At 38.5% G+C, this 26,335-nt stretch overlaps 1 protein-coding gene across 1 annotated transcript in view; it reads right to left on the bottom strand.

Annotated features, from left to right (window-relative positions):
• The window catches only part of ahcyl2b (adenosylhomocysteinase like 2b), a 31,705-nt gene that overhangs the window by 3,845 nt on the left and 1,525 nt on the right, over positions 1-26,335 (bottom strand). The window contains exons 2-16 of the mRNA XM_039667713.2: positions 7,637-7,745; positions 7,229-7,372; positions 6,727-6,827; positions 5,623-5,725; positions 5,439-5,533; positions 5,246-5,352; positions 4,572-4,688; positions 4,352-4,415; positions 3,708-3,796; positions 3,290-3,360; positions 2,279-2,373; positions 2,058-2,156; positions 1,450-1,518; positions 1,161-1,239; positions 27-147 (exon numbers count right to left, since the gene is read on the bottom strand). Coding sequence (XP_039523647.2) covers positions 27-147; positions 1,161-1,239; positions 1,450-1,518; positions 2,058-2,156; positions 2,279-2,373; positions 3,290-3,360; positions 3,708-3,796; positions 4,352-4,415; positions 4,572-4,688; positions 5,246-5,352; positions 5,439-5,533; positions 5,623-5,725; positions 6,727-6,827; positions 7,229-7,372; positions 7,637-7,745 — 1,463 coding nt within the window. The remainder of the gene's footprint in view (positions 1-26; positions 148-1,160; positions 1,240-1,449; positions 1,519-2,057; positions 2,157-2,278; positions 2,374-3,289; positions 3,361-3,707; positions 3,797-4,351; positions 4,416-4,571; positions 4,689-5,245; positions 5,353-5,438; positions 5,534-5,622; positions 5,726-6,726; positions 6,828-7,228; positions 7,373-7,636; positions 7,746-26,335) is intronic.

Below are 26,335 nucleotides of genomic sequence, written 5' to 3'. Positions count from 1 at the left end.
AACTATTTTAACAAGCAGTCGCTGACCTGTAGTAGTTTGGCTTAAAGGGTCCGTTCTTGTTCAAGCCAAGGTATTTGGCCTGTTCGTCAGACAGTTCAGTCAAGTGTGCATCAAACGTAGGGAGATGAAGGCTGGCCACGTACTCATCTGCAAAAACAGCAGTTTAGTATTTCAAATTGTGCATCAAGACACATCAATATCACTTGCACTTCATGCTCACTATTATGTTATTCATTAAAAAAAAATGCTATTTAATGCTAATTTTTAATGCTATTTCAAATGCTATTCATCATTTAAAAAAATGCTATTTAAACAGTTTTTTACTTCCAATGCAAAGATTGAGACAACATCTACAGTACACTAATCTGGCTAATAGAGCATTTTAGTCTTGTTTATTTTAAATTTTAGTCGAAAATCCAAAGATGCTTTGGCTTCACTTTTCAGGACTTGTGCTGCACGCTTGGAGTGGACAAGTAGCGTTTGGAAAATGCTAGTGTGGACAGAGCGCTTTGAAATGAAAAGTTTTCAAATGTATCCGGACTAATGTAGTCGTAGCCTCAGAGAATCAAGAAAATCTCAGAAAAGTGAGTTTAACTGAATATAATATCTTTCCACCTCTTCTTAACCCTTGTGTTGTGTTCGGGTCATTTTTGACCGGGAGCACCACAAGTTTTATAGGGTTTTGAAAACAACACAAGAGTTAAAGAAGCAGTTTGGAATTCAATCTCATATATTTGCGTTTCTGTGATGAAGAGCAATAGAAAGGATGGGAAATGACAGAACAGTGCAGTCTGCAGTGCTAAGTAGCAGCCGTTTGTGACAGCATGACCTATTTTCAGCTGTCTCCTGCTCCTCGGGGTCTATGCAGGATCCTACAATCGCTTGACTCTCTACACTGTGTGCCGCAGAAAACACTGAATCTTTCAACAGGCTGAAAACATCCGTGCACGGCACCGACCAAACCAATTACAGCGATTACAAGCCTAGATAGACATAATATTAACACAACCCTTGAGGATTTCACTCAATTACTGGGTTTACTGCATGCGACACTTGTCTTAATGGAAGATAAGCAGCGCAGAAGTCTCAAATAGTTTAATTCAGGTCATGCATAAACATTTAGAAATGGTTTTTTTTTCTTTTTTGTCTATAATTCATACCCATTTTCTTAGGCAGCAGATAGACGTCCTGTTTGTAGCGGCCTTCAGGAGCATTGTACAGCTCTATCAGAGCCAGAGCCTGGGGTAAAAGGAGCAAGAAATCAGTCACCATGACAACAGCAAGGCTGTGACACACACACATTTTAAGTGCCTGGGGTTCATACTCTCACACAGCACACGTGAGAAACCCATTCTCTGATTGCAACATGAGTCAAATTCTCCTTTCTCAGACATTATGCATTTAATAAAGTCATTTGTGCAAATTTTCAGTCTTTTTCTCTCTTCTCACCTGGGTAGTAGCCGTGATGGACAGCACAAAGGTAGGAACCGTGGAGCAGCTCAGGTTTAGGAGGCGACCCTGGAAATATACATATATATTTGGACCATTTAAGACTTTAAAATGCTTACAAACTCTGTTTTTTAGAAATATTTTAAGCTTTTCTTTTTTTATTCTATATAACGCCTGTGTAACACACTCTGAATAACCACTGATGAAATAAACTTGCCTACACAGGCATACATCCTGGATATTTAGCAACGTAGACGCATTTATATGTAGAGACATTTACAACAATAAAAGTTGACATTATGAAGATGTACTTAAAGTGCTCCTATTATGTTAACGGTTCCTAAAATCTCATATGTATACATCTCACAGTCTCATAAAATACAATTACATGCATCCAAGTACAAAAAACACTTTCATTTTCTGAATTTTCTCATTGCAGCATCAACTCTTTTCTCAGTGTCTGAAACGGTTTGGTAAAAGTATTCAGTCTCTCTAAACCCCTCCTTTTATGAGATCCTACTCTGCTTTATAACACACTACATATGAAAGGCAAAAACCTGAGAAAGAATAATAGGGGGAGTTTATATCAAAAATTTCCGATCTCAAACCTCCGCCAGCAACACTATTCTCTTTCCATCAGGCCAGATCACATGGTCCACCTGCGATCTCACCCGCTCCCAGGTCAATTCAGGGGTCCGCAGACTGGCCTGAAAAGTTGTAGGAAATGTGTTAAAGAATAAGGTGCACAAAACAAAAACACTCCCTCAGTATTAACCATGTGCACTATCAGACGTTATCAAATAAACGTGAGTTAGAGCAGTTTTCTCACCACATCAATCTCAGTATTGGAGTGGCCCATGTTGCAGACGATACAGCCGTTCTTCATGCGGTCCATGTACTCTCTTACAACCACATTTTTATTGCCTATGGACATTACACACAATAAGAATGAGATGAATGTAAATGAGAAACATATTTAGTTGATGAAGGGAGCTTTGGGAATGAGATTGATCTGATATGACTCAAAGCGCCACATCATCCTGGGAGTCTCTTGTTCTTCACCTCCATAGAACAACTAAATGGACCAAGAAGTCAAAATGCAATTACGGTATTAAAAGTAATTTCATCCACAAGTGCAACGCTGCCTACAGATTAAACTGTCATTCAGGTTTGACTCTTGAATTGCCTTGTTACATCTTACAGGAGAGGTTGAATCCAGTCAATATGTAAAATAATAATATTAATTTATTTTGGAAGACGAAAGGAGAATCTGTAAAGTATGTTCATTTTTACATAGCCTGGTTAAAACCAGACCATTCTCAGTTGTAACTGAGTTATGGTCTGGCAAAGCGTCATAGACAAATCATTTCCAGAGGGGCGTCAGCAATGGAAATAAAACCAATCAGAGCGATGAAGGAGATGACGTATGCAGAGCGGCGGCCGGCGGAAAAACATCTGAGTGTTGTTCTTTGCTCGGTCTTTAACAGTGGAGTGATGTTCGACGGCGGCGTCCATCTTTGTAATGTAGGCTACAAAATTTGCTTCAAAATCCCAGCGCTGTCGTCATCGTGTAAAGCCCGCCCCAACGTTTCCGATTGGTGTCGCGATTTCGACGGCAAATCTAAATTTCAGAGCAACTTTCAGAGCAAATCTAAATTTGCCAGAAGTTTTCTGGGGTTTCCCAGGCTAATTTTTACATGTAATAACTTTTAAGTAGATACAATTTTCATTTTTAGGTAACTTTTCATAATTTGTTTCCTCAAATAATCAGCCAAACAGAATAATAATCACCATGCAAACATTTAAAGTTTACAACAATCAAAATCGGATCTAAAAATACCTGTGCAGGTGATGACGATGTCGACTTGTCGGATGACTTCGGTGAGTTTTACCAGCCTGAAGCCGTCCATGCTGTGTGATGACAAATATGAATTAGAGACTGTAGTCTTTATAAAGAGTAAAACAATAAAGACTAACCATGAAACTGAATGCTGAATAAGAACTTTGCTGTCAATTCAACAGAAAACTGATAGCTGTGGAAACAGTGATTATAGAAATGTTACAATGTTTAGGAAAGTACTGTACTACGATAATATCAAACAGGTAAGCAATAATGCTGAAAACACAGTCCTGGAGAGCCATTCACCACTCAAATGCTGGTTCACAAGCATTTACACATTAGTATGACATAAGTGTAATCCAATAGCATCTAGTAAAGGACATCACTGCTGATTCAGTGAAAGTGACTTCATACTCACCAGGCCTGTAGAGCACAGATGGGGTCAATCTCAGTGACGTAGACGATGGAGCCCATTGCTTTGAGAGCAGCACAGCAGCCTTTTCCCACCTTACACACACAAAGACCAACAAAGTAATTATTCAGAACAAAAAAGTTGAAAGAAAATATTTATAAAAGCACACATGGACTCAATTTGATTGACACACACAGGACATGATCAACATTTTTTGTTGCACCAGGAAAAACATTTGAATTAAGCAATCAGGTTGACTTTCCTATTAGAAATCAAAAGAAACACATTTAGAGGTAGAGTCCTCTAGTGGCCATATCTGGTACGCGTTTAATAATGCAGTAATGCAGCAATGCAGTGGAGGCGTGGCCACCAAAAATGATTGACAGAAGGAACTGAATCAGCAGACAGAACTGCAGAATGGTTTTAAAATGGTTGAGGCTTAAATAATTGGGCAAATTGCATTTTAAATGTAAAATTTAAAAAATAATTTATAGATTTTGCAGAGCTGGACATGTTAAATACCAGTCATTGGAATAAATGGATTTAAATTATTTTACATATAATGCAAAGCAAATTCTGAACGCATCTCTCCGGAGGTTCTCATAGGAAACTGTTATTAGTTGGAAATAATTGCTGTTTATTTATCTCACCTCTCCATATCCACAAATCACCACCTGCTTCCCTCCAAACATCACATCTGTGGTTCTCTTTAGACTTGAACACAAAACAGAAACATGCTTAAAGTTAAGTTAAAAATGCAACAAAACAAAAAAAAAGCATAGGACCTCTTTAACCATATTGACTGGGAAATTTTTTTTTGAGTTAGACTTGGTAACTGTTCCTAACCCTAAGCCTTAACAAGAGACATACCCATCCAAGATAGACTCCCGGCAGCAGTACAGGTTGTCAAATTTCTGCTTGGTCACTGAATCGTTAACATTCATCGCAGGAACACACAACTTGCCCGCTTTTGACAACTGGTATAGCCTGGTAAAAACAAATTAATATGAGAACAGCTTAGCAAGAAAACACCACAAAAAAATTCTGAAGAATCCATGATGGTAATAAATATTAATTAATAATGATATAATAAATATATAACACTACCGGTCAAAAGTCTGGAATAAATTGTAATTTTTTAAGATTTTAATATTTAATATTTAGATATAAAGCATTTACTACTGATAATAATACAAACTATTATTAATAATTGATCACTAATAATAATAGAGCAGCAAAACACCATATATTAAAATCACAGGAATAAATTACATTTTAAAATATATTAAAATAGAATAAAGATAGTTTTAATGTTTTTTGATATCTTGCCTTTCTAAAATATTATACTTTCATCAACGTTCCACTACTTGCCACTAGATGGAGACATCGCTATTTGATATGGAAAAACAATTGAGGTCCCCACATTGTTCATTATATGTTATATGTTAAATCTTAAGTTTTGACTTGATCCATACCAAATGTCAAAAATGTAACACTATTTCAATGTATTTAACAAATCAAAGTCTTTTCCCAAATGTAATCACCTGTGAACTCCAGTGACACTCTCCTCTACGATGCCTTTGATCTTTTTGAACATGTTGGGATATTTCTTATAAATCCAGTGGGTCAAATCCCCTCCATCATCTAAAATCTACAAGGCATAAGCTGTTGAGACACTGAACACTCATAATGTTTCATAGTCTAGTTGTAGGTGTATATAGTCCAGTTACCACTTACCATGTTGGGCTGCCAACCCTCCACGTTAACACAGCGATCGATGCACCACCAGAAGTCATCCTCTGATTCGCCCTTCCAGGCAAACACTGAGAAACCTGCCAGACACGACACACAGGAGTTAATCAGGACAGAAAAGTATACAACAGAATAGGTAGGAAACAAGAATAAGAAAGAAAAGATTTACCTCCCTCAGCCAGAGCGGCTGCTACCTCGTTTTGAGTGGAGTAGATGTTACAGGCGGCCCACCTGCACTGAGCACCGAGAGCAGAGAGAGTCTCCATCAGTACCTGCAAACACACACACACACACATTATTGAAATTACTGGAGCCTTAGGATTTCTGTGATGTAAAAAACGCGGACAGCAGACACTTCACTTTTTACGTCGCCATGATAAATCTTTTTTTTTTACTTATAGTAATGACATAGATTATTTTTAAATATTATTTTAATGTTTCTTGAGGTTCACTTAAAATGCTAATAAAGTTTGTTTTCCACAGCAAAAAAACAAAACAAATACATTTGTTGAAAAACGATGATTTGTAACCCTCATTACGACCCTCTGTCTGAAAAGGCACGGCTCCTTTAAGGCTTGTCGGTAAACAACCACTGTTATGATCGGCTAATGTCATTGCATATGAAACCATATCAATGCCCACTCACTATTGTGAGTAAATGTTTTGAAAACATCCATGTAGAACCACCATTTACAGACAAAGCATTATGAAATCATTTGAGCTTAGTTTACAAACCCAAAATGCTCCAAAAAAACATAATTCTCCGACGCAATCCGGGACACCAATAAAATAAAACATCCACTTTTTTCTGACACTGGGATCCTTCTAAAGTCTGTACAGAGCAATGGCAAATGAGGTGGCAAAATGATTTCTTATGTCATGAAAGAAATATGTTTCTTATACAATTTAATTATATTAAAACTACTTGATAACAAATTTTTATTAAGTTACATATCCAGAAAAGAAAAAAAGAAAAAGTAAAACACAATTTGAAAAATTTAATAAAACGGTCCCTATGAAATACAAATGTCAATTTGTGGTCAAAAAAATTACCATTATTTTTATCTCTTACAATGTACTCATATAGACAATAAAAATGTTCCTAAATTGGGAAAATAATGTCCCAAAAGGTGTTAGAGTTAGGATTAAGGTGTTGGAATTATAGTGTAATTAAATATAATTAGTTTAATTTAAGAACAAATTAAGTCAACATGAGGTCTTCAAGTATTTGGTGTATTATCGTGTGTGTGTGTGTGTGTGTACAGACACTCACAGCAGTCTGTGCAGTGATGTGGGTACAACCCACAATTTTTGCTCCAGCCAATGGCTTCTCTCCCTGAGCCCTCTTCCTCAAAGCCATGAGAGCAGGCATCTCTACAGTACAAAAATACCCACACAAGTCATTAACACATCATGCCTATAATATTAAAATAAACATGCTAACATCCTTGATTATATAGAAAGAGTTTTAAACCTCCAAGACAGGCTGTGTGTGAGTGCACAATGGGAGTATTTGGTCATGTGGTTACAGGGGCTGAAGGGGGCGCCCTGCTGTGAACATATGGCCTCTCACCATCACAGGAAGAACATCAAAACATGCTTCGCTTGATCTCACACAAACACACACTTTGACTTCACACATAAACAAATACCAACGGCTTAATATATTGACAGGCCTGCGGACAACGGCATTGCACAAACAGCCGTCATGCTCGTAAAAACAGTTATAGCTTGTCGGCACGTGTAAATATTAATGCACACAGGGCCCCTCTCACCTTGCTCTGCGATCTCGATCTCCCTGCGTCCGAAGTCGGCTTGTTTGATGTTCTTTATGCAGAAGTCTCCATTGCCCTTGGAGTTCTTCTGCTGCTTATCGCGGGGAGATGTCTCGTCATCGGAGCTGTCCGTGTACGAGGCGGCTGAAGAAGGGAATATGTATGTAATGGAATGTAGATTTTATGTCCCCTCCTCCCCTCCTAAACTCTTCTCTGTGTTATCAATGTAATCCTTCTAAAGAGCCTGAGAAGCCACACAGGAATGCCTTTGTTCACATGACTCACTACATTCGACCCTGAACGTGTGGTAAAACCTAATTTTATGTACAGTAGCCCACCTTACTGAGGTTTATCAGGGCATGGCCATTTGAGTCTACAGTTTGTTTTGGTGTTTGAACAATGTCGTACCTGAGCTGTAACTGTCTGTAGAAGACTGTGAGATGGAGCGAGACAAAGACCTGCGGCCGATCTTGGTGGGACGTTTGTTGAACTCCTGCTTCTGGTCTGCGAACTGGATCTGTCATGACAAAAAAGGGTGGAGGTCAGGATAAGAGAGAGAGAAAGTTCAAGGTGAAATATCTAAAAGCTACTGAATTGTAAAAAAAAGAAGAAAAAAATTAAACTGTTAAAATTGGGGGTGTCAAACGATTTTACATAATACATAATATATGTGGGTGTACTGTGTATAATTATTTATATATATATATATATATATATATATATAAATACACACACATGCTTGTATATATTTAAGAAATATTTTCAAGTATATACTGTATATAGATTTATATTATATATAACTATAAAAATTGTATATATAAATATTTTTTTCTTAAATATACATGCATGTGTATGTATTTATATATATATACACACAATAATTATACACAGTGCACCCACATATATTATGTAAACACAAACTTTTATTTTGGATGCGAATAATCGCGATTAAACGTTTGACAGCCCTGATTAAAAATAATAATATCTCTAAAAATAATTACATACATACGAAAATGTTATGTTGAATTTTCTTATATAGATTTATACATAAATTACTTTTTGAATTTTCTGTGAATTTTCAATATCATTGCAGTCTTCGGCCTCACATGACCTTTCCGAAATCATTCTAATATGCTGATTTGCTGCTCAAGAAACATTTGCCCAATACAGTTGTGCTGTTTAATATTTTTGTCCTTACTGTCACATTTGAACAATTTAATGCATGCTTTCAGTACAAAATATTAAAATGTACTTTAGCTAAAGTTGTTGTTTTTGTTGTTAGTACATACATGCTGAGGTTGGATTTCACCCCCAGATTGATCTTTGAACTGTTTTCTGAGATGTAATACTCTGGATAATGCTTAACAGTGTGCCTATTACCACAGGAAGTGTCAAATTATTCTGTAAACAATGGCCAGTCTGAACACAATGCTACAATTCACATATTAAGCGAAATACAGGGAATTAGCCTTTCCTCGCCAAGTGAGAATTAAATCATTTAAATCAAGATCCAGTCCTAATCTTTAAAACACTTTGACCTACTTCCTTTTGCCCCCAAGTTAGGCAGTGATAATAATTTCATTATCATAAACCTCGACAACTGCACCAGCATCCTTCATCAGTGTTGTCTACCACCACTAAGCTACTCTCAATGAAAGTCTGGAAAGGCAGCGGAAACCATCGAGAGCTCATCGTAGACTTGTAGATAAACTGCACTACTATTAATGGCCCGGCAGCTGCAGGAGAACGCTGCATGAATCGTGAGAGGATTACGGCGTGATGCAGTCATCTCATGTTGACTTTATTATCTGACTCAACAGCAAACCTCAAATCCCCCACTCCATTAAGAGATTTTTAAAAGCACGACTGTTACATAACCTTGTGCCATATCGGTGTTCAATCAACCATGTACTGAGTGATCGCAGCCAGTGATTAATCTTCAGGCTTTAGGTTGAGGCTATAGGAAGTACTGTTGTCAGGATGGATGGATGGCTTTCAGACCATGATTAAAACACAGTTATGCAGACGAGTGTAAGGCTTTGACTCACAAACCTTAATTCACACAAACGCATCGTTGTGCCCCGAAAGCACTTCAATGCGGTTGTCACTCGCAGGGGTTCTGCAACAATAACCCAACAGAGAAACAAACACCCACAGACTCCGTGAAGTTCAATTTGGCACCCGTTTATCTCATCGCTTGGCACAAAGGGCCAAAGGACCAAACTGGAAGGACTCTCACAAATCACATACTCATAGGAAAAACATGATGCTAATCCGATAAGAGAAAGCTCAGGATGCATTTTCAGTGAGAAATATGTGGCAAAACCACATTTTCAGGATACACACATCCTAAACCACACCTCTGTTCCAAACCTTCATATCTGACTTGGTAATAATTGTGAGTCGAGTCCACACTCATTTTCAGACCTGTAGATTGTTTGCTTTGTTCAAAAAAAAAAAAGCTTAAATTGTTAGAATATTGTATTTTTTTCTTGGTTCAGAAGCTTCAAAACATACCAGAACGAAACAAATATAGCTTTCATTCCCACTCTAAATTATATCTTTTATAATTAGAGTGGGAATGACTGCTTTGTCCGGGTAGCATTCTAGCTTCAAATCCATTTTAAGATGAAAAGGTGCTTTGCAGTAAGAGCTCATCCAGAGAATCACACGCCGCTGCTTCTTCCGCAACACATTTTCCATTATGAATTATGATACTGCTTTGTTTGTTGGGTCCGAATGTTTTCTCCTTTTCAATTGGGCCAAGACCAGCTTGTTCAAGCGATCTCAGACCGATTATTTTGGTACAGATGGAGGCTTGATTATGATTACAGTGTTCATATATGCCTAAATCAGGGGTCTCTAAACCTACACACTCGGGATCATTAGAAACATCAGGCAGGTGTGTTGGAGCTAAATCAGCCAGAAAGTTGGCCTCCAGGAGCAGGATTGGACACCCCTGGCCTAAATAAACCCAACTAGAGAGAAAATGCTCCATGTTCTGCAACAAACGAGTCAGGTGTGAAAGCGGCCTGAACTTGAATTTGCACTGGAAATTCTAAAAAGGTTCAACGATGCTGAGAAGAGATTGGTTTGGAGCCCACGTCACTTTCAAAAGAAGACAAACACTGCCCCCTGCTAATCCATGCTGAGCACACAGATGGCTCGGGACTATTTTCATTCCAGAAGGTTAAGCTTACAGCCCCCAGGAAAGCATGAAGACCTCCCCTCTTACCTTTCTAACTGAGGGCTCAAAGAGCTCACCATCCTTCTTTTTCTTCAGCATGACAGCGAGGGAAGCGAGGAGCGACAGAAAGAAACAGTGCTAAAAGCGAAGGGACTGGCACAGAGGAAGTGGACTTGTATACCAGCTTTACGCGTGGCCAGTCTAAACTGATTCCATGGCCTGTGCAGCACAATGCGAGACTGTTTCCCTTCGGGGGGGTTTGTGCATCTATCTTTTAATTGTTATTTGTTTAGAGGCTGGAGCGAATCTGGTTCGAGTTGGCAAAATGTGCATGTGTGTGTGTTTGTGGAGACTTTTAGGGGTGGTGGTTTAGGGGGTGATTAATGCGTCTAATGCTCAAGATAACGAAACATGCCAAGGACACACTCACACACCACCACCACTGGCCTTGACAAAGGGCTCTTTGTGTTTTCCTGGTCACCAGGAGGAAACTGTTCGGATGTACTGGAGGGACAATTACTCCGGCATGTTCTTGAGTTCTTTAACCTCAACTTTATGGCTAACATGGTCGAAAGTTTAACTCGATTATCCACTTTCGGCCTCTAATAAGTAAAATATGCCAAGAATTTACACTTCAACATAGATGTTTTATGCAGATAGATGTTTTATGATGATCCAATCATAAAAACAGAGGCTTAGATGAGCTGAAGGTCGTTCTGTAATCTTGTGTGTTCGACCATACACCAAATACATTATTCCCCACCGCAACGCCTCGACTGTCATTTTGCTTTTTTATAGAAATAAAAACCATTCAGTTGGACAACAAATGCTTAAATTATAAACTGAAACATCTGCTCTTTCAGTCACAAGAAAATGTCCTCACCATGACACCTGACTCACTCTTCCTTTGTGAACTGAAGTATTAGAAGTGTGGTTTGAAAACATCTTCCCAGTATGACTTCATACCTTTCCCACAGACCTGGATCACACATTGCTTTATCTAGGGAGTTTAGAAGTCAAATATTTGAGAACAATTATCAGCCTTTTGTGGGTTGGTGCACTCTGGCTATGAAAAAAAAGTTACACAACAGAATGGACTAAATACACTTAAAGCCTTAAATCGAGCTTAAACAGTAGTTTTTGACACTATCAAGGTCATGGGTTCATTTCCCAGGGTAAGAAAGAGGTCATCACACGTCAATACACCACCCATCCCACTTTCAAAACACATGATCTTACCCTGATTTAATATGCTAAGCCTATTATAAGTGTTTATATTTTAGACCTAGTGGGATGGCTTTCACAATAAATTGTGCACATCAATTGTGCAATTCCCATTTAAACTGGTTATATATCTTTAGCCTAGTAGTGAATGTTTTATGAGCATTAGGGCAACCATATTCATCCGCACAGTTATGCAGAACCGAAGCACAACAAAAATAAATGTTCTTCCGCATAATGCAAGACTAGAGGGCCAAAAGCCCCTTTCACAAAGAGATCCCGGAAAATACATGGAAAATGTGTTACGGGATTTGTCCCGGGATCGTTTGATTTTGGTTCATTCACACTGCCAGTGATTTTCCGGAATTTGTGAGTGCATTCATTCACACACCCGTAAACCCGTCAGGATGTGTAACGTACGCGCCGAAAACGTTGCGTTAACAAAATGGCAGCTAATCAGGCACTAATTCACCACGTACTGTTCCACAAAGCTGGCGAACGATCTCAGCTTCAGCACGGATAGTAAGGAGCTCCCTGGTCTATGCTACATTCCAGTTTGCAGACATTTTTTCGTTCTTCGTTGATGACGGACACAAAATTTCTTCTAAGAGCAACAGAGTCGCACGATAACTATATCATTGCGATGGCACGTGCGCCATCACTACGCCACACCCCTTACGGCATTGGTCCTGGCTTTTGTACACAAAGGGTGCGTTACGGGACTGATCCCAGCAATGTTACTAAGTCCCCATCCCGACATCAATCCCCGGGACGTGTTTGCGTTCACACAGAAGCAAATTTTTTATAGCAATTTCAACACGCTGTGTGGAGGGGCTACAGTGTACCTTTAAGTCGCTTTGTATGAAAGAACATACCTAATGCATAAATGTAAATGTCCATACTGAACATTATTTTAAGTCCAGAAACATACTACAGGTTTATGCTTGGTGCAGCATCTCATGTCACAACTTGCAGCATTGCATTATACTGCCGTCTTAGTAGACACAGTTCTGCTTAAGACATTGCAAGTGTAATAAAGAGAAGAGATCTGTGCTTTTGCATTAGGCTTGTTCCTAATATGACACTGCCTGTGGTCTAAGTTCAGTGTAAGGGCAGCTAGTTTATTTTGAGAACTAGGATAATCATATCCTGAAACAGAGCATTTTGTGTCATTGTCCTCTTTTAAAATGATGCTGAATATTTTGCCCCCAAAAAAAGAAGTATTTTAATCTTTCAGAGGTAATATGAATGGGTTTATGTATTAAACGGGAGGCAAAAAGCTCCATTTCTGAGAATGACACAAAGATTGTACGTTACCGGAGGAGAGATTCAGGCCACATGAGCAGCGCTTCCATGAAAAAAAAAAGATCACTTACGTAAGAAAGAGAAAGAACTAGAGAAAAAAGAGAGACATTCGCATCACATTAACGGTACATTTCAGTGACACTGCTGAGAGCTGATGATTAAAGATCTGAGTGGGGGGGGGGGGGGGGGGGTCATGTTTCATGAATGGATGTCCAAGTGTTCACAGTCCAGCTCTAGCATGGTTTTTCACGGTGAGAGCTTCCACAGTGAATGTAAACACAGCCGTGCTGCAGGGAGCTGATGACTTCGTCGCTCATTTATAAAAATGCTGAATTACTTTAAGATAATCATTAGGCTGTGGCTTTGTTCTAAACCCTAGTAAGGTGCCTGCTGAGATTACATAAAGCATCCATCAGAAGAAAATATAAACATTACTAAAAAGACTTTAGATTAAGGCGCATGAGGGATACATATTCCCGTATAAACCTGGTGTTTTATTCCATCTCGATTTCCAACACTTCTGTCCTGAATGATTCCTTTGAGGGGAAAGGGAAATATACGCTTGCACAATTTACATGTGAATGCGACCGGAGATGACGGAAAAACATACGGAGAGCATCAGCTTTCGTTGGTGAGAACATTGTGCTTGGAAATGCTTTTCGTCATTCAAACTATACTTAGGTCTTCGACCGACAAAGTTTTAGACCCAGTTTACACCTGTGTTTATTTTTGCTGCTCGAGAATAATTTCTTATTATCAATGCTGACAGTTGTGCTGCTTAGTACTTTTGTGAAAACCATGAAAAAATATGTATTTGATTAATACAAAGATAAAAAGAACAGAATTTAAGGTGTAATGGAAATATTTTAAATGAAATGACATTATAAATGACTACCGTCATGTTTGATCAATTTATTGAACGCACTCTTGATGAATAAAACTATTAAATTCTTTCAAATAAATAAATACATGTAAATACTGACCCCAAATCGACCGACTCAGTGGCACTATATAAATTTAAATTAACAATGCTTCACAAAGAAAAAAAAATCTACAGCATGTAGCAGATACCAAAAACAAACTGCTTTATCTTGCTCTATACATTATAGATGTGTGCTAATTTTTATGCAAATAAAAATTGAATAAAGAATGCAAAGCGACATGCAGTCATGGCTTAAATTTTCAGTTCCAGTCCTTGAATAAATGTGGACACAGAAAAGGAGCCAAAATAGAAGCCGGCTCATCCATGACCCTGCAGTGACTCTTTTAGATTCCAGTCTCAATGATGAAAGTCATGGCTGGTGTGCTAGGGGGTTTTTGTATTTAGACTGTTGTGGTACAAGTTGGTAATTGCACTGGGATAATGGTGGCACTTGGCACTGAAAAGAATAATTTTGTTATATTATGCACAACTATTGAGAGGAGAAAAAGACTTGAGTTTAGGCCTGTATTTGATCTCCTAGACTTTGAACACAGAACTCTCTGCAGGGTAAAGCTGCAAGCAACGGTTAAAAAAAAATCTGAGACAATAAACAAGGACACTTGTAATGGAAATTTCCTGAGATATGATAGTCTAGAATTCACTGCAGGACAAAAGGTTGCACATGCACACACATTCTTACATAATCGCAGTACGGAACAAGGACGTTTATCACCAGGGATGTCAGAACCGATGGACTTGTTCTGTGCAGAAAGAATGCCAACAGGAGAGAAGAAACCGGTATTGCTGCTGAGTGGAGAATCATTTTACAGGATAAGATAGGCTAAACATTTACTCTAGAAGATAACTGACGAACCATAACACATGAACCATACAAAACGGTAGTGCTCTCTGACTACGCCAAACGGCAGAAAAATGTAACATACTTGAAGACAACCAGACATACTTTGCTCCTATACACACCATAATGGTGTCACTTGAGTGTCAAAAATCGAAAATTGATTGAAAGCTTTTCCTGCTGAAGAGAGCAATGAGTTAAAGCTCTCTGGAGGAGGGAAAATCATCTTTTTCCTCACCGGAGCGTTTCATTACAGGGCGACAGCAACGTCAGCCTGTGGTCCGGAACATCTCTGGAGAATCATTAAATTTGTTCTCTGTGGAAAGATGTGCGCACAGAAATTCACAAGTAATTGTTTTGTCGTGTGTTTTGTCGAGTGCTGCAGCCTGAAGAATATAACTCATTACAACAAAATAGAACATAATTTAACATGCATGAACTGAAAAATAATTTAAAATATACATTTTAAAACATAACATGCATTACCTGAAAGATGTGTACCTGAATGCATTTTAAATTGCTTTTCAAAAAAGCGTCTGCATGCCAAATGCATATGTAATAAAAAGTGTTACTGAATTTTATATAAGCAACATTTATTTTGGCAACATTATATCTCCACCATCTCTGATTTAGGCGAGTAGCAAAAAATGCATTTCAGTTTGGTAAAAAACAGATTCATAAAGTCATTTCTTCATTCATTTAAGTACAAACATGTCGTTAAATATAACATTTGTTGGTGGCATACACTACTGCATCAATAACTAAGATCTTAAGAACTTAAGTCACATGTTCTTTGCATATGCTTTAATTGTTTAAAGCTTAATACCTTTTCAGTAACAAACACTGATCTGGGACTGTGCTTTCTCACTTCATACAGTCACGTTCATTCCTAATCCACAAACTTTACAAGCCATTTAAGTGGCTCCCATAGCAACTACACTTTACAGTCATAACAGAAAGGGTTTGGAGTATTAAGGATAACGTGGGTAATGTGATACAACACAGTACCCCGCTCTGACTAATGACGCCACCAGAAATGAGAGAACCTAATGCAACAGACACCGAGGATCATCTCAGGGCACTTAACCTGAGAAGAGCTTTTGCGACGACCATTTACATGACTCAAATAGTAAATCAGACAAATTAGCTCCAGGCAAAAGTCTAAATTGGGAAAGTTTTTCCAACTAAATGTTTTAAATGTAAAGAGAGGACCTATAATGCATTGTTTACATGTTCAACTTTCTTTAGTGTGTGTTTGAGCATGAAAAGGGTCTGTAAAGTTACAAAGCACAAAGTCACTCCAAACTAAAGAGAATTATTCTCTATATCAGTGCACACGGTTTCTGAACTGCACTGTCAGGAACAAAAATGTCACAATATTCTTCATTTAAATAATTCCTGCCCAAGACATATACAAATGTCTTCAGTCCTGGTTAAGTTAGGGCCGGTTCACAGAGCTCATTTTTGCTATTAAAAATTTGAGATGCAGGTCAGTGGAATGAAAAAAGAGCAGGTCAAGAATTGTGTTTTTTAAAGTTGAACTTTTAACTTGAGTGCCGTGTTTATAGAATGCCGTGTCATGCGCTAGACGTCCATCTAGTGTGTGTTTAAATTGAAAAACAGAGGGAAAGTAGCGCTTAATGGTAATATGCATTCGGTGTTAACGGCCCCATGGTTGGTAGAGTGTTGAAACTCAGTTATGGTAAGGGGCGGGACATTTCCCAAAGTACACACTCTAAGGTCTTGACCAATCACAACACACTGGTCCAGCTGACCAATCAGAGCACATTGTACTTTCATAAGGAGGGGCTTCATGGATACAGGAACTAAATGGGGCAGCATTTCTCAAAAGCATCGTGACCCAAGTTGATTGCCTGGGAAGAGAGGTGCTGCAACAATGTAAAACTAGTTGTTTTTTTGTTTGTTTTTACATTCGAGCATGAAGACCTATTCTATAGAGGGCACAACTAGGTCCGCTTTAATTTAATGGCATGGACTTAACAGAAGGTACACAGATACTATCCATAATTCAAGAACACATTTCAAACAGATAATCCAACACTAGCAATCGTGTGGCAAAGAAGACTGGAAGGTGTGACAGGTAATTCGCTTCCTGCTCGCATGATGAACCACATTGTGGGACACGTGCGCTCAAGTGTTCGGCATCCAACACGTAATGTACCTGAAAGATTTGATTACCATTTCTTGAAATTCAGCCCTTCCCTTTTTCTTCGTATCCTTCAGCCACAAAATAATAGGATTGTATTCTTACAAGGGCAATATATCAATGGGCTTGGCAAGGAGTTTGACCTTTTCTTACAATGAAGTGTTGAAAAGCACTCAAGCGGTGTAAACCATCTAAACTTTATGTGGTTCTCTACATAGGTATACCTCTTCATAAAGTTGTTTCTTGCACTCTACCTCCTGTAAAGTTAATGGCTAATACACAAACACATGGTTTCATCACATCAAAACAATGAAGAGGGGTCTAATAAATGTCTCTCTTGTTCTGTGAATGCATAAAAGCAATCCACCTACGCAAGGAGCTCAGCTGCAAAAGGTTAGGGGGTGGTCAGATACCCCATGGCCAAATTCAGATGCTTTCTGGAGGAGCCATTTGATACCACGTCCTGTTATTAACAAAGACGTCTGAGACAAGTGCCTCTGGATATTGAGATTCAACTGTACTGGAGGAGGAAAAATAGGAAGTGCAGAAATTTCAATACCAGCCTACATAATATGTTGCTCTCATGCCCTCTCCTATATAGTAGGTTCTTAAAACACCCAGAGTGAAAGTTGTGGTTGTAATTGTGAACCCAAAAAGCTGCAGAGAACACACCCTCACAAACATGCTAGAGTAATAAAACCCTATAATGTGTGGACCAAAAACAGATTTTTTTTTGTTATAAGAGGCAATAAAAACAACTTTGTGCATCAAAACCACTCCTTTCCTGCATGGCAAAAAAAAAAAAAAAAAAAAAAAAAAATCCACAGCTGAATGTAACATTTTTGACAAGCCAAACATGAACGTCTTTGATTAAATGTAATTTAAGCCCTGAAATAAACATAATGAACTTCCAGAAAATACTTATAATGAACAACAAAAAAGCATTTAGAAAGTCCCCAGCATATTTAATAATTACCCAAAAAAAAAAAAAAAAAAAAAAAAAAAAAAATCGAACATAGTTCACCCCTCATGCATGTTATTACATCCGTCAATAACTTAGGCTGGCTGTCGTTTGGAATATTTTAACTAAAAACATGGGCATAACACACTCATCACTTCTCTGAATCAATAATTACCTTAAGTCTGTTTTCAAATCCACATAATTTAAATATCACAACATCAATGTCTGTCAAAATATAATGTGCGCAATACACGGAAGTATTTACGCGAAGCATAGGTCCAGCAAATCACACATTTCCTGGGAAACCCACACTACTTGATGTTTTGATAATGTCATCGCTTTCCAAGAAGAGGAAGAAAATGGAGGCCTGTGTGGCTTCATATACGTATATACTGTATATAGAGAGAGATTTTATATAACAATTTATGAACATTCCCTAGGCTAATACGGTTACAAACTGATGTGTAAATTAGACTGTCTACAGGAACACCAAAGTAGATCATGAAAGGAGATCATATCAAAAGCACAGGTAGTCCACTTGAAGGGCTCGTATTCAGGAACAGCCGACAAAAATGATCCTTTGGACTTTAATTGAAGCAGGCGGTCTCTCTCTGAGTGTTCTCCCACCAGTATGAACCTGTTCCCGCAAGCCTACTCTAGAAATTTCCCTGTTTCGCAGGCAGTGACGAGCAGCAATGATTGTCTAGAGGTCCTTGGATAAAAGGCTTCTATTTATGTGCCAGATGGTGGTGTTCTGACTAGGCACAAACAGAGAGAGTGAGTGCGATGTTCTCTCCGTTCTCTTCGTATTTGGGTTAAACGCAGACTGTCAACATGTTCTTTCACAGTGTGCTTATTTTGAAAAGATGAGGCAAAAGAAGAAAATAGAAAATCATCCTGAATACCGGTAATATTCTGAAATGAGAAAAAAAAATGTGGCCTCTAGAGGCAAGGAAAGGGGCAGATCTAAAATTAAGACTTTTTTTTACCAGGTAATTGTTGCATCCATTTTTTTTGCCAGCCTTAAATTCATGTTCAGCTGTAGAATAAATCTAAATGTCTGTGAGCAGCTGTTATTTACTGCAATGAAAAACATGTTACCTCCAAGGCTCTATAAGAGTCCTTCAAAACATCTGGAAACTGGATGTCTAGATTCAGCTGGTAATTTATATATAGTATATAAACAGTCTGTTACTCCGATGCAAATTCAACATTTGCATGTATTCTTACAAAATAGTTCAAAAGCAACAATTTTGGACAATTTCAGGAATGCTAACTTTCTCCAGCCATTATGGACCTGCTTGCTACAAGCAGAGTAATGAGTTTGTATCTTTTATCACTGAATTTTATAATGTTGCAGCAGTGGTTTGATATTGTATAACATTATATTTAACCATACACAGACACACCATAATCTTATTGTCATCTGTTATGCATTGATAAAGAGCGAGACAAAGAAACAAGCAATTTACTGATGAGATAAGATCTGCCTGTCTTTACTGTTCACCAACAACCATGAATTCAATAAATGAAGGTCCCCTAGCAAACAACACCACCCATCTGACTTCACTCTGACCGACAAACGGAAACAGTTTGAGTTTGGTGAACACGAACACAGATGCACAAAGCCATTCTGAGCTTGTTAGATATTCCACTTATCCTGTTAAACTGTTATCTTAAATCAAGTGCATCATTAACTCCGCAGTTGCAGGAAAAACAACGTTTCAAGACTTAGGCCTACTTGCATGCATTATTTAGCAATATCATCAGGAACTAAAAAGGTTTATGGAATCTATGCCATCAACACTGTGATATAAGATACAAAAAACCCTTATGTGTCGCAAAATCAGTCACAAGTAGCACGGGTATTTTTGTGGCAAAAGCCAACTATACATTATATGGGTAAAAAAATATAGATTTTTCTTTTATGCAAAAAATCATTAGGATACTTTTTTGTAAATTTCCTAGTACTGTAAATAGAAAACATTTATTTTTGTGAGTGAATACAGCACAAACGCGAACATAAATGGACAACTTTAAAGGCGATTTTCTCAATGTTTTGGATTTGCAACCTCAGATTCCATATTTTCAAATAGTTTTATCTCGGACAAATATTGCCCTATTCAAACAAACCATACATCAATGGAAATCTTATTTAATAAGCTTTCAGATTATAGATCTCAGACCAATGTGACTGGTTTTGTGGTCTGGGGTCAAATATGGCAATTGCTATTATCAAAAGAGACAATGTTATAGCTGGGGCCGAGAAACTTTTTCCAGGAAATGGAATAATAGGCATAATACATGATAATAGAGATAAAACTGTACAAGAAAAAAGGGAACGTACGAAGGCTAAACTTATGATCAGGATACATTTTGGGTCCATTTTCAATCCCATCCACTAGTAATTTTGGGATGAAACAATTAATAATTGTAGCCTAATGGGGACTAGTAGCCAATGATACAGCCTCTAATATATTCAGCTAAAACTCTCAGTGTATCAGGGCCTCTGCCTCATAGGCATATCACATGATAAATGGAGATAAAACTGCAAGAAAAAAGGGAACATACGAAGGCTAAACTTATGATCAGGATACATTTTGGGTCCATTTTAAATCACATCAGCTAGTAATTTTGATGAAAAAAAATGAATAATTGTAGCCTAATGGGGACTAGCAGACTAATATATTCAGCTAAAGCTCTCAGTGTATCAGGGCCTCCGCCTCGCTAATTTTGGCTAGAGAGCAGATGGTGGCGTCCTTTTTAGGATCATCAATGTGTCTGGAGCTTAATAATTCCTGCTACTCCACGTTAGGAACAAACAGCAGTTCAGCACTGAAAGTGAGAGTAGAAACTGAGGCAATTACTTCAAATGAATTACTCAAACCAGTTACCGATTCATAATTCATAAGACAGCAAAACAAGCCAAATATACCAACACCAAAAGAAAAAAACACTAAAAAGCACAGACATATGCAACAGGCGTGCTTAGATTCGGCATGTTTACAAAAGCCTGAATTTTATTCAGATATATCCACGGTATTATCTAATCTCAACCTCTAAGAGGAAGAAAGCATCAAATCTGCAGTGATGCAGAAGAGGAAGAACCTCGCTACTGGGGCCCAAGACGAGCGTGACAGCGCAACAAGACCCTCAAGCCGAAAAACTCGGAAAGCGAAGCCCTGCTGCACTGATTTATCAACTCTGGCATACGAGTAGTACATGCAACAATTATGAGTCTAGGCTAACTGCAACTGCTTGATGCCGTTATTGGCATGAGGAGAACCAATGTCATGGTTTAGCATTAAGCTTGTTACCTGTATGCTGAGTCTGAATCTCATTGCAGCTTTTCCCCATGATGCACTGCACCTCTGACACATTACCAAAGAAATAGGGAGGGGGCATGGGAAAGGATGACAGCATGGCCTTTGATGTTCATTGAAAGCAAATCAACAATGAACTACTCAATCGACCCACAAATTCAACTCTGAGGTCATGTCAGCTCTGGGTCATTGGCTGATTGAGGTCAATGAAGCCACACACTCTTCTGGTAATGAAACTCTGCTCAAAACACTGTGCAATCAGACTGACTGCAACGTCCAGAACGTTCTGTACAGAGATGTTTGGTACCAAATGTGTAACCTCCTGAAAGAGTAACAAGCCACAGCAACAAAGTATTTTCAACCCAGTACAAGATCAGAGGCATTAACTGGCCTTCACTGCTTTGATCCGGAGAGGTGGTTGTGGTCCGAAAGAAAAACGATGGACTGCAATTTAGGAATACATACCCACTACAAAGGAAGTCCAGTGTATGCTGAAATTGTAGGATTGTGTGGACAGACTGCTGCAAATAGATATTTCACTCAACCAAACATGCAATTAAGAACAACACTATTCCATAAAAGTCATTGTCATAAACGTTTGTCTCATTTCTGGCAGAATATTAAGAGAGGGAACCATTTATTTGTGCTAAAGTTGCAAAGACTTTGCAATCCATAACGTTTTCAGCTGCATATCAGCATTCGCAGCGCAAGACATTTGACCAACGGAGGACGCACTGATTGATCTCTTGGCCAATTTCAAGAATGCACAAAAATGTAAAACTTGCATGAGTCCAAAGAACTTTTGCACGCTTTAGAGAAGGGCTTCTCAATCCACTTTCAGCAAGTGTTTCTAGTTCCTACTCTTTCTAGTAATCCTGAAGACCTTGATTAGCTTGTTCAGGGGGTGTTTGATTAGGGTTGGAGCTAATCTCTGCAGGAAAGTGGAACTTGAGGGCCAGAGTTGAGAACCCCTGCTCTAGTGAATGAATGGACAAAAAAGGACTTGACGTCAGACCAGCACAGATGGTGATGGTTAACTTGACAGGTTATCTTCTGAAAAATGCAACACAATGTTTTTAGGCAAGGCTAAGACCACTAAAATCAGGGTAACTTGCACAAATGATGCCAAGCATTTCAACAGCTGTGATCTGAGGTTTGTATTATTTTTTGAGCTGGTAGAACGAAAAAGGAAGAGAGATGAGGGTGGCCTTTCTTACTCTTTTGTGAGAGTCTTTTGTGATGCAGCAGTTTTTGAACACAATGAAGGGTCTTTGTGAGGGGCTGTGCAGGGGTCTAGGGTACATTCTTTAGCCGAGGATCCTGCATGTGTGTCCATTTCATGGTCAACTAATTGAAAAACCTGAGGCCCTTTGCATAGCAGGCCAATGTGGACACCATCAGAAATCATCTACTTAACTTCAGCAGTATAAATCAATCGAGTGAGTCGTCTCATCACTTGTGAACTGAAAGCAAATTTGGTCAATGGAGAAGCTTTTGTTCATTCATTCACATTCCTGGCTAACGCCTGACTGGTGGCTTAATGTTTCACTTGCACAATTGATGCAAATTTACTCCTTAGTTCAACAACGTTGCAAATCTGAATTCATTCAGTGAGCAAATGTATAAACCATTGGGATTAAAATGTTCTTACGGGATTTTATTTCACAATCTCTCTAAAGTAAAGCTTACCGTATACTGTTAAGCAAAAAGCAAGAATAAATAACCAACTGCCATGTACGCAGCTTGGACCTGGTGTTCCTACAATCAGACAACAGCTGGCTGCCTCCAAAAGATTTGCTTCCATGATGCCTATTTTGACTTTTCTAGCCCTGCTATTCTAAAGCAAAAAGCATGACATCAAGACACGGATTTAGCTCAATCGGCTCATCAAGCCAGAAACTGTTTTCTCTTATGCAGGTTTGCTGGGAAATGGAAGCAACATATGGTTGCACATCTCCAAATGCACAATCTGAGAAAGTAAAACAAAATGTTTGTACCCAGTGCTTGACCGGTTCACTAGCATTTTGTGAATAAAAATGTGTGTGTGCAAATTGTAAAATGTTTTTAGGAGCACGTGTGGATTTTAAAATATCCCTGCGGGTCCTGGAAATGTGCTTAATTTATGAAATGAAGGTCATTCAAAGTTTTAAATATCTTAAACGGTACATAAAATGTCTAAATTGACATTTTAAGAGGTCTTAAATTTGGGGATGTAAAAACAGAAACCGTGAATCATGTCATTATTAAACTTAAAAAGGCAGGTATTTAATTAAAAGTGAGCACTGCATGTTTCAATTCAAAACACTACGCTGTTGCGCGTTCGAAAGACCCGACAGTTCATTGCTTATTATCTACTGTTGATGAATTATGACAATGTTTAATTGATGTTTTTTTTTTTATTGTAACATTTTGACGCATGTAAAACGGCCTTTTGAACAAGAAAAAAAATGTAGGATGGGACTTGAGTTTGTGGGAAAATTGGGACCAAAGGGGATATTGACTGGATGGTTGGACTGGATCTCATGTGAGTGAAAGGATCCCCCGCCATCACGCCAGTTAACACATCATCAGAAAAGCGAAGGTGCTGCAAGAGGGAAGAATTTTTAAATGAAATTTTACGAGGAACATGAACACAAAATTATAAGAATGTGCATAGATATTGAATAACGCATTGATAATAAATATGGGAATATTCAACAAAAAAATAGGAAATGTCTATTTTGATTTCATGGGGACTATAGCACATTCAATATATGGATTTTGCTAGTATTGACAAAATCTGTTTATGCACATTGCACAGACACAGTTTAAAGTAGACAAGAACTGCACGATATATCATTTTAGCATGTGTTGTGATGTGCGTAAAACACTATTTTAATTGTTCTTTGTGCTCCTAAATTTTTCATCTCTGGAACACATGTAAAGCCCTGATATGCACAAAAAAGAACAGGAGAGACAGAGAAAGTAAAAGCGGGAGAGAGAAATCTGTTCCACATCCTCCTGCAGAAGCAGCAGTGAGCTGGCACAGTTGTGTTTGTTTGGCTGGCTGGCTCTCACCGTTGCCTCCGCAATACACAGCCTCATTAAGACACTTGAGAAGACTCTGGGTGATTTCAGGTGAACGAATCCTGCTGCGGTGTGGTTAGGGTAGCCTGAGGAAAAAAACTCTCAGCTGTGCCCTTTAAAGTGTTAGCTGGTCCCGGTTGAAGTGCACCATTAGGGTTGATGCCAAGGACACCAACTCATGGGTGAGTGTTTGAGAGCAAGAGAAGATGATTCAGTGAGCGCACCGTTATCAGTATTCTGCTCAAAACATGCAGTTCAATGTACAAAGCTTCAGCCTCCATGACCACCATGTAAACGCCACTTACCTGAGAGCACGTCTGTTTAATCACAAGTGTGGTGTTTTTTCTTAAGCTCTTAAAAGACAATAAGTAAGTAGCATAAACAAGCCTCGCTGGAGGCATGCTATCATTCTCACATGAATCCAAGTTAGGAGTGCAGAAGGTGCAGGTTCAACGTGTATGTCTCCCAGGTTCCATTCCACCATTTATCAGTCTCCAAACTTCACACCATAGTGAGAAATATTTTCCTGTCAACTGCGCGCTGAAATCTCAGGACACGTCCTGTGAGCAATGATGAGGAGCAAACTGGAACGGAGTAGTTTGAGTCTCCACCGATACGTTTACATGCATCCAAGGTCAAAAACACTTTTTATTTTCTCATAATATACACCGCACATCACCGACCTCATTTCTCAAAGATGATTTGTTTGAATATTCGAAACGCTATAGTGTACTTGTTTTAAATTAATATTACTCATTACAAGGATATCTAAAAATAAAGAGTAACCCTTACATTTAGGGTAATATCTTTATTTCAATGAACAAAAACTATTTGAATACTTTTGGCTAACAATAGCAACACCGCTTAGCTGAAGAAAGTAGCAGCAGCCGGTCTCCACAAGCCCCATCTTGACCGGTAGGCTATATATGATACACATGAGGCCTACTTTCTGTGAAAATCACAGGTCAAATGGAAAATAGTCTGCATCGCTCTGAAACACAACTTTCCCTTATCTCATCAGTCTGAATCTAATCACAAACCTTATTAAGGCTACACCATTGCATACTATTAACTGTAACTAATCCTACTCTATAAATAAATCACCTATATATAACTTACTGGAACATTCCCCCAGTTTGTACCACACGTAACAAACTGGTCACGTACAGGGCTTCCCCCATATCTGCATCACGTATTAAGCCTGTTAGGTCTAAGCATCCTGGGAACCATAGCTTAGTGACATAACGTCACTCACAACAGTGCAAGGTATGCACAAATCTCAAGCCTGATGCCAGAGTAACACCAGCTATTAGCACCCCGTTTCCCCTCAACACCCTCAAATCCAGTCGTGTGAATTTTCACCGAGATCACAACGATCCTGAGTCCAACTACAGGCCATTTGCACCTACATGATGTGGTGACAGACAGGCATGGATTAGAGAGACATGTCACTGCCCTCCCCCTCATCTCGCCACTTTACACAAGCTACAGTGTTGTGACGTAGCACATTTATGGGGGAACAGCAAGCATGCTTTACGTTTTTTCTTCTTCTTAGAAACAGGGCAGATAAAGTCAGTGCACTGGCATCACGCCAGCACATTTAGGATAAATGAGAGGCATAAGAGTCTCTCTTCAGATCATCTAAACATGCTATGGTTTATCATCAGTCACTGTCCAGTTTATACTTATAGGAAACTTCTAATATCACAGTTGATATTCAGCCAACAGTGTGCACTTTGTTTGGGCAAAAAACAAGTCGCTGTTGGGATTTAAATAGACAAATAGTTAATAGTCTATAATATTGCAGTGATTATTATGTTTATTTTGGAGAGTGTATCTTCAGAAGATTTTAGGATTTTTTTTTTTTTCAAATAAAAAAATGGGATGAATATATAATGAATATAAAGACCACATTTGCCATTCTTATGTCATGTTATGGCTATTTCTGCATCAAATCCTTGGCTAAATATTTTTTCTTTATCAAAAACTTTATCCTTGAACTGTACACCATCTTCTGTTTGCCAGCTAAGATAAGATAATAAAGATATTCTTTTATTGATAAGAGATTCATTAAGAGAACAGTCTGCTCTAAATCCTTT

Source organism: Pimephales promelas, chromosome 24, assembly GCF_988280905.1.
Source record: "Pimephales promelas chromosome 24, fPimPro1.hap1.1, whole genome shotgun sequence".
NCBI lineage: Eukaryota > Metazoa > Chordata > Actinopteri > Cypriniformes > Leuciscidae > Pimephales > Pimephales promelas.
This window is presented reverse-complemented; position numbering and strand designations above follow the sequence as displayed.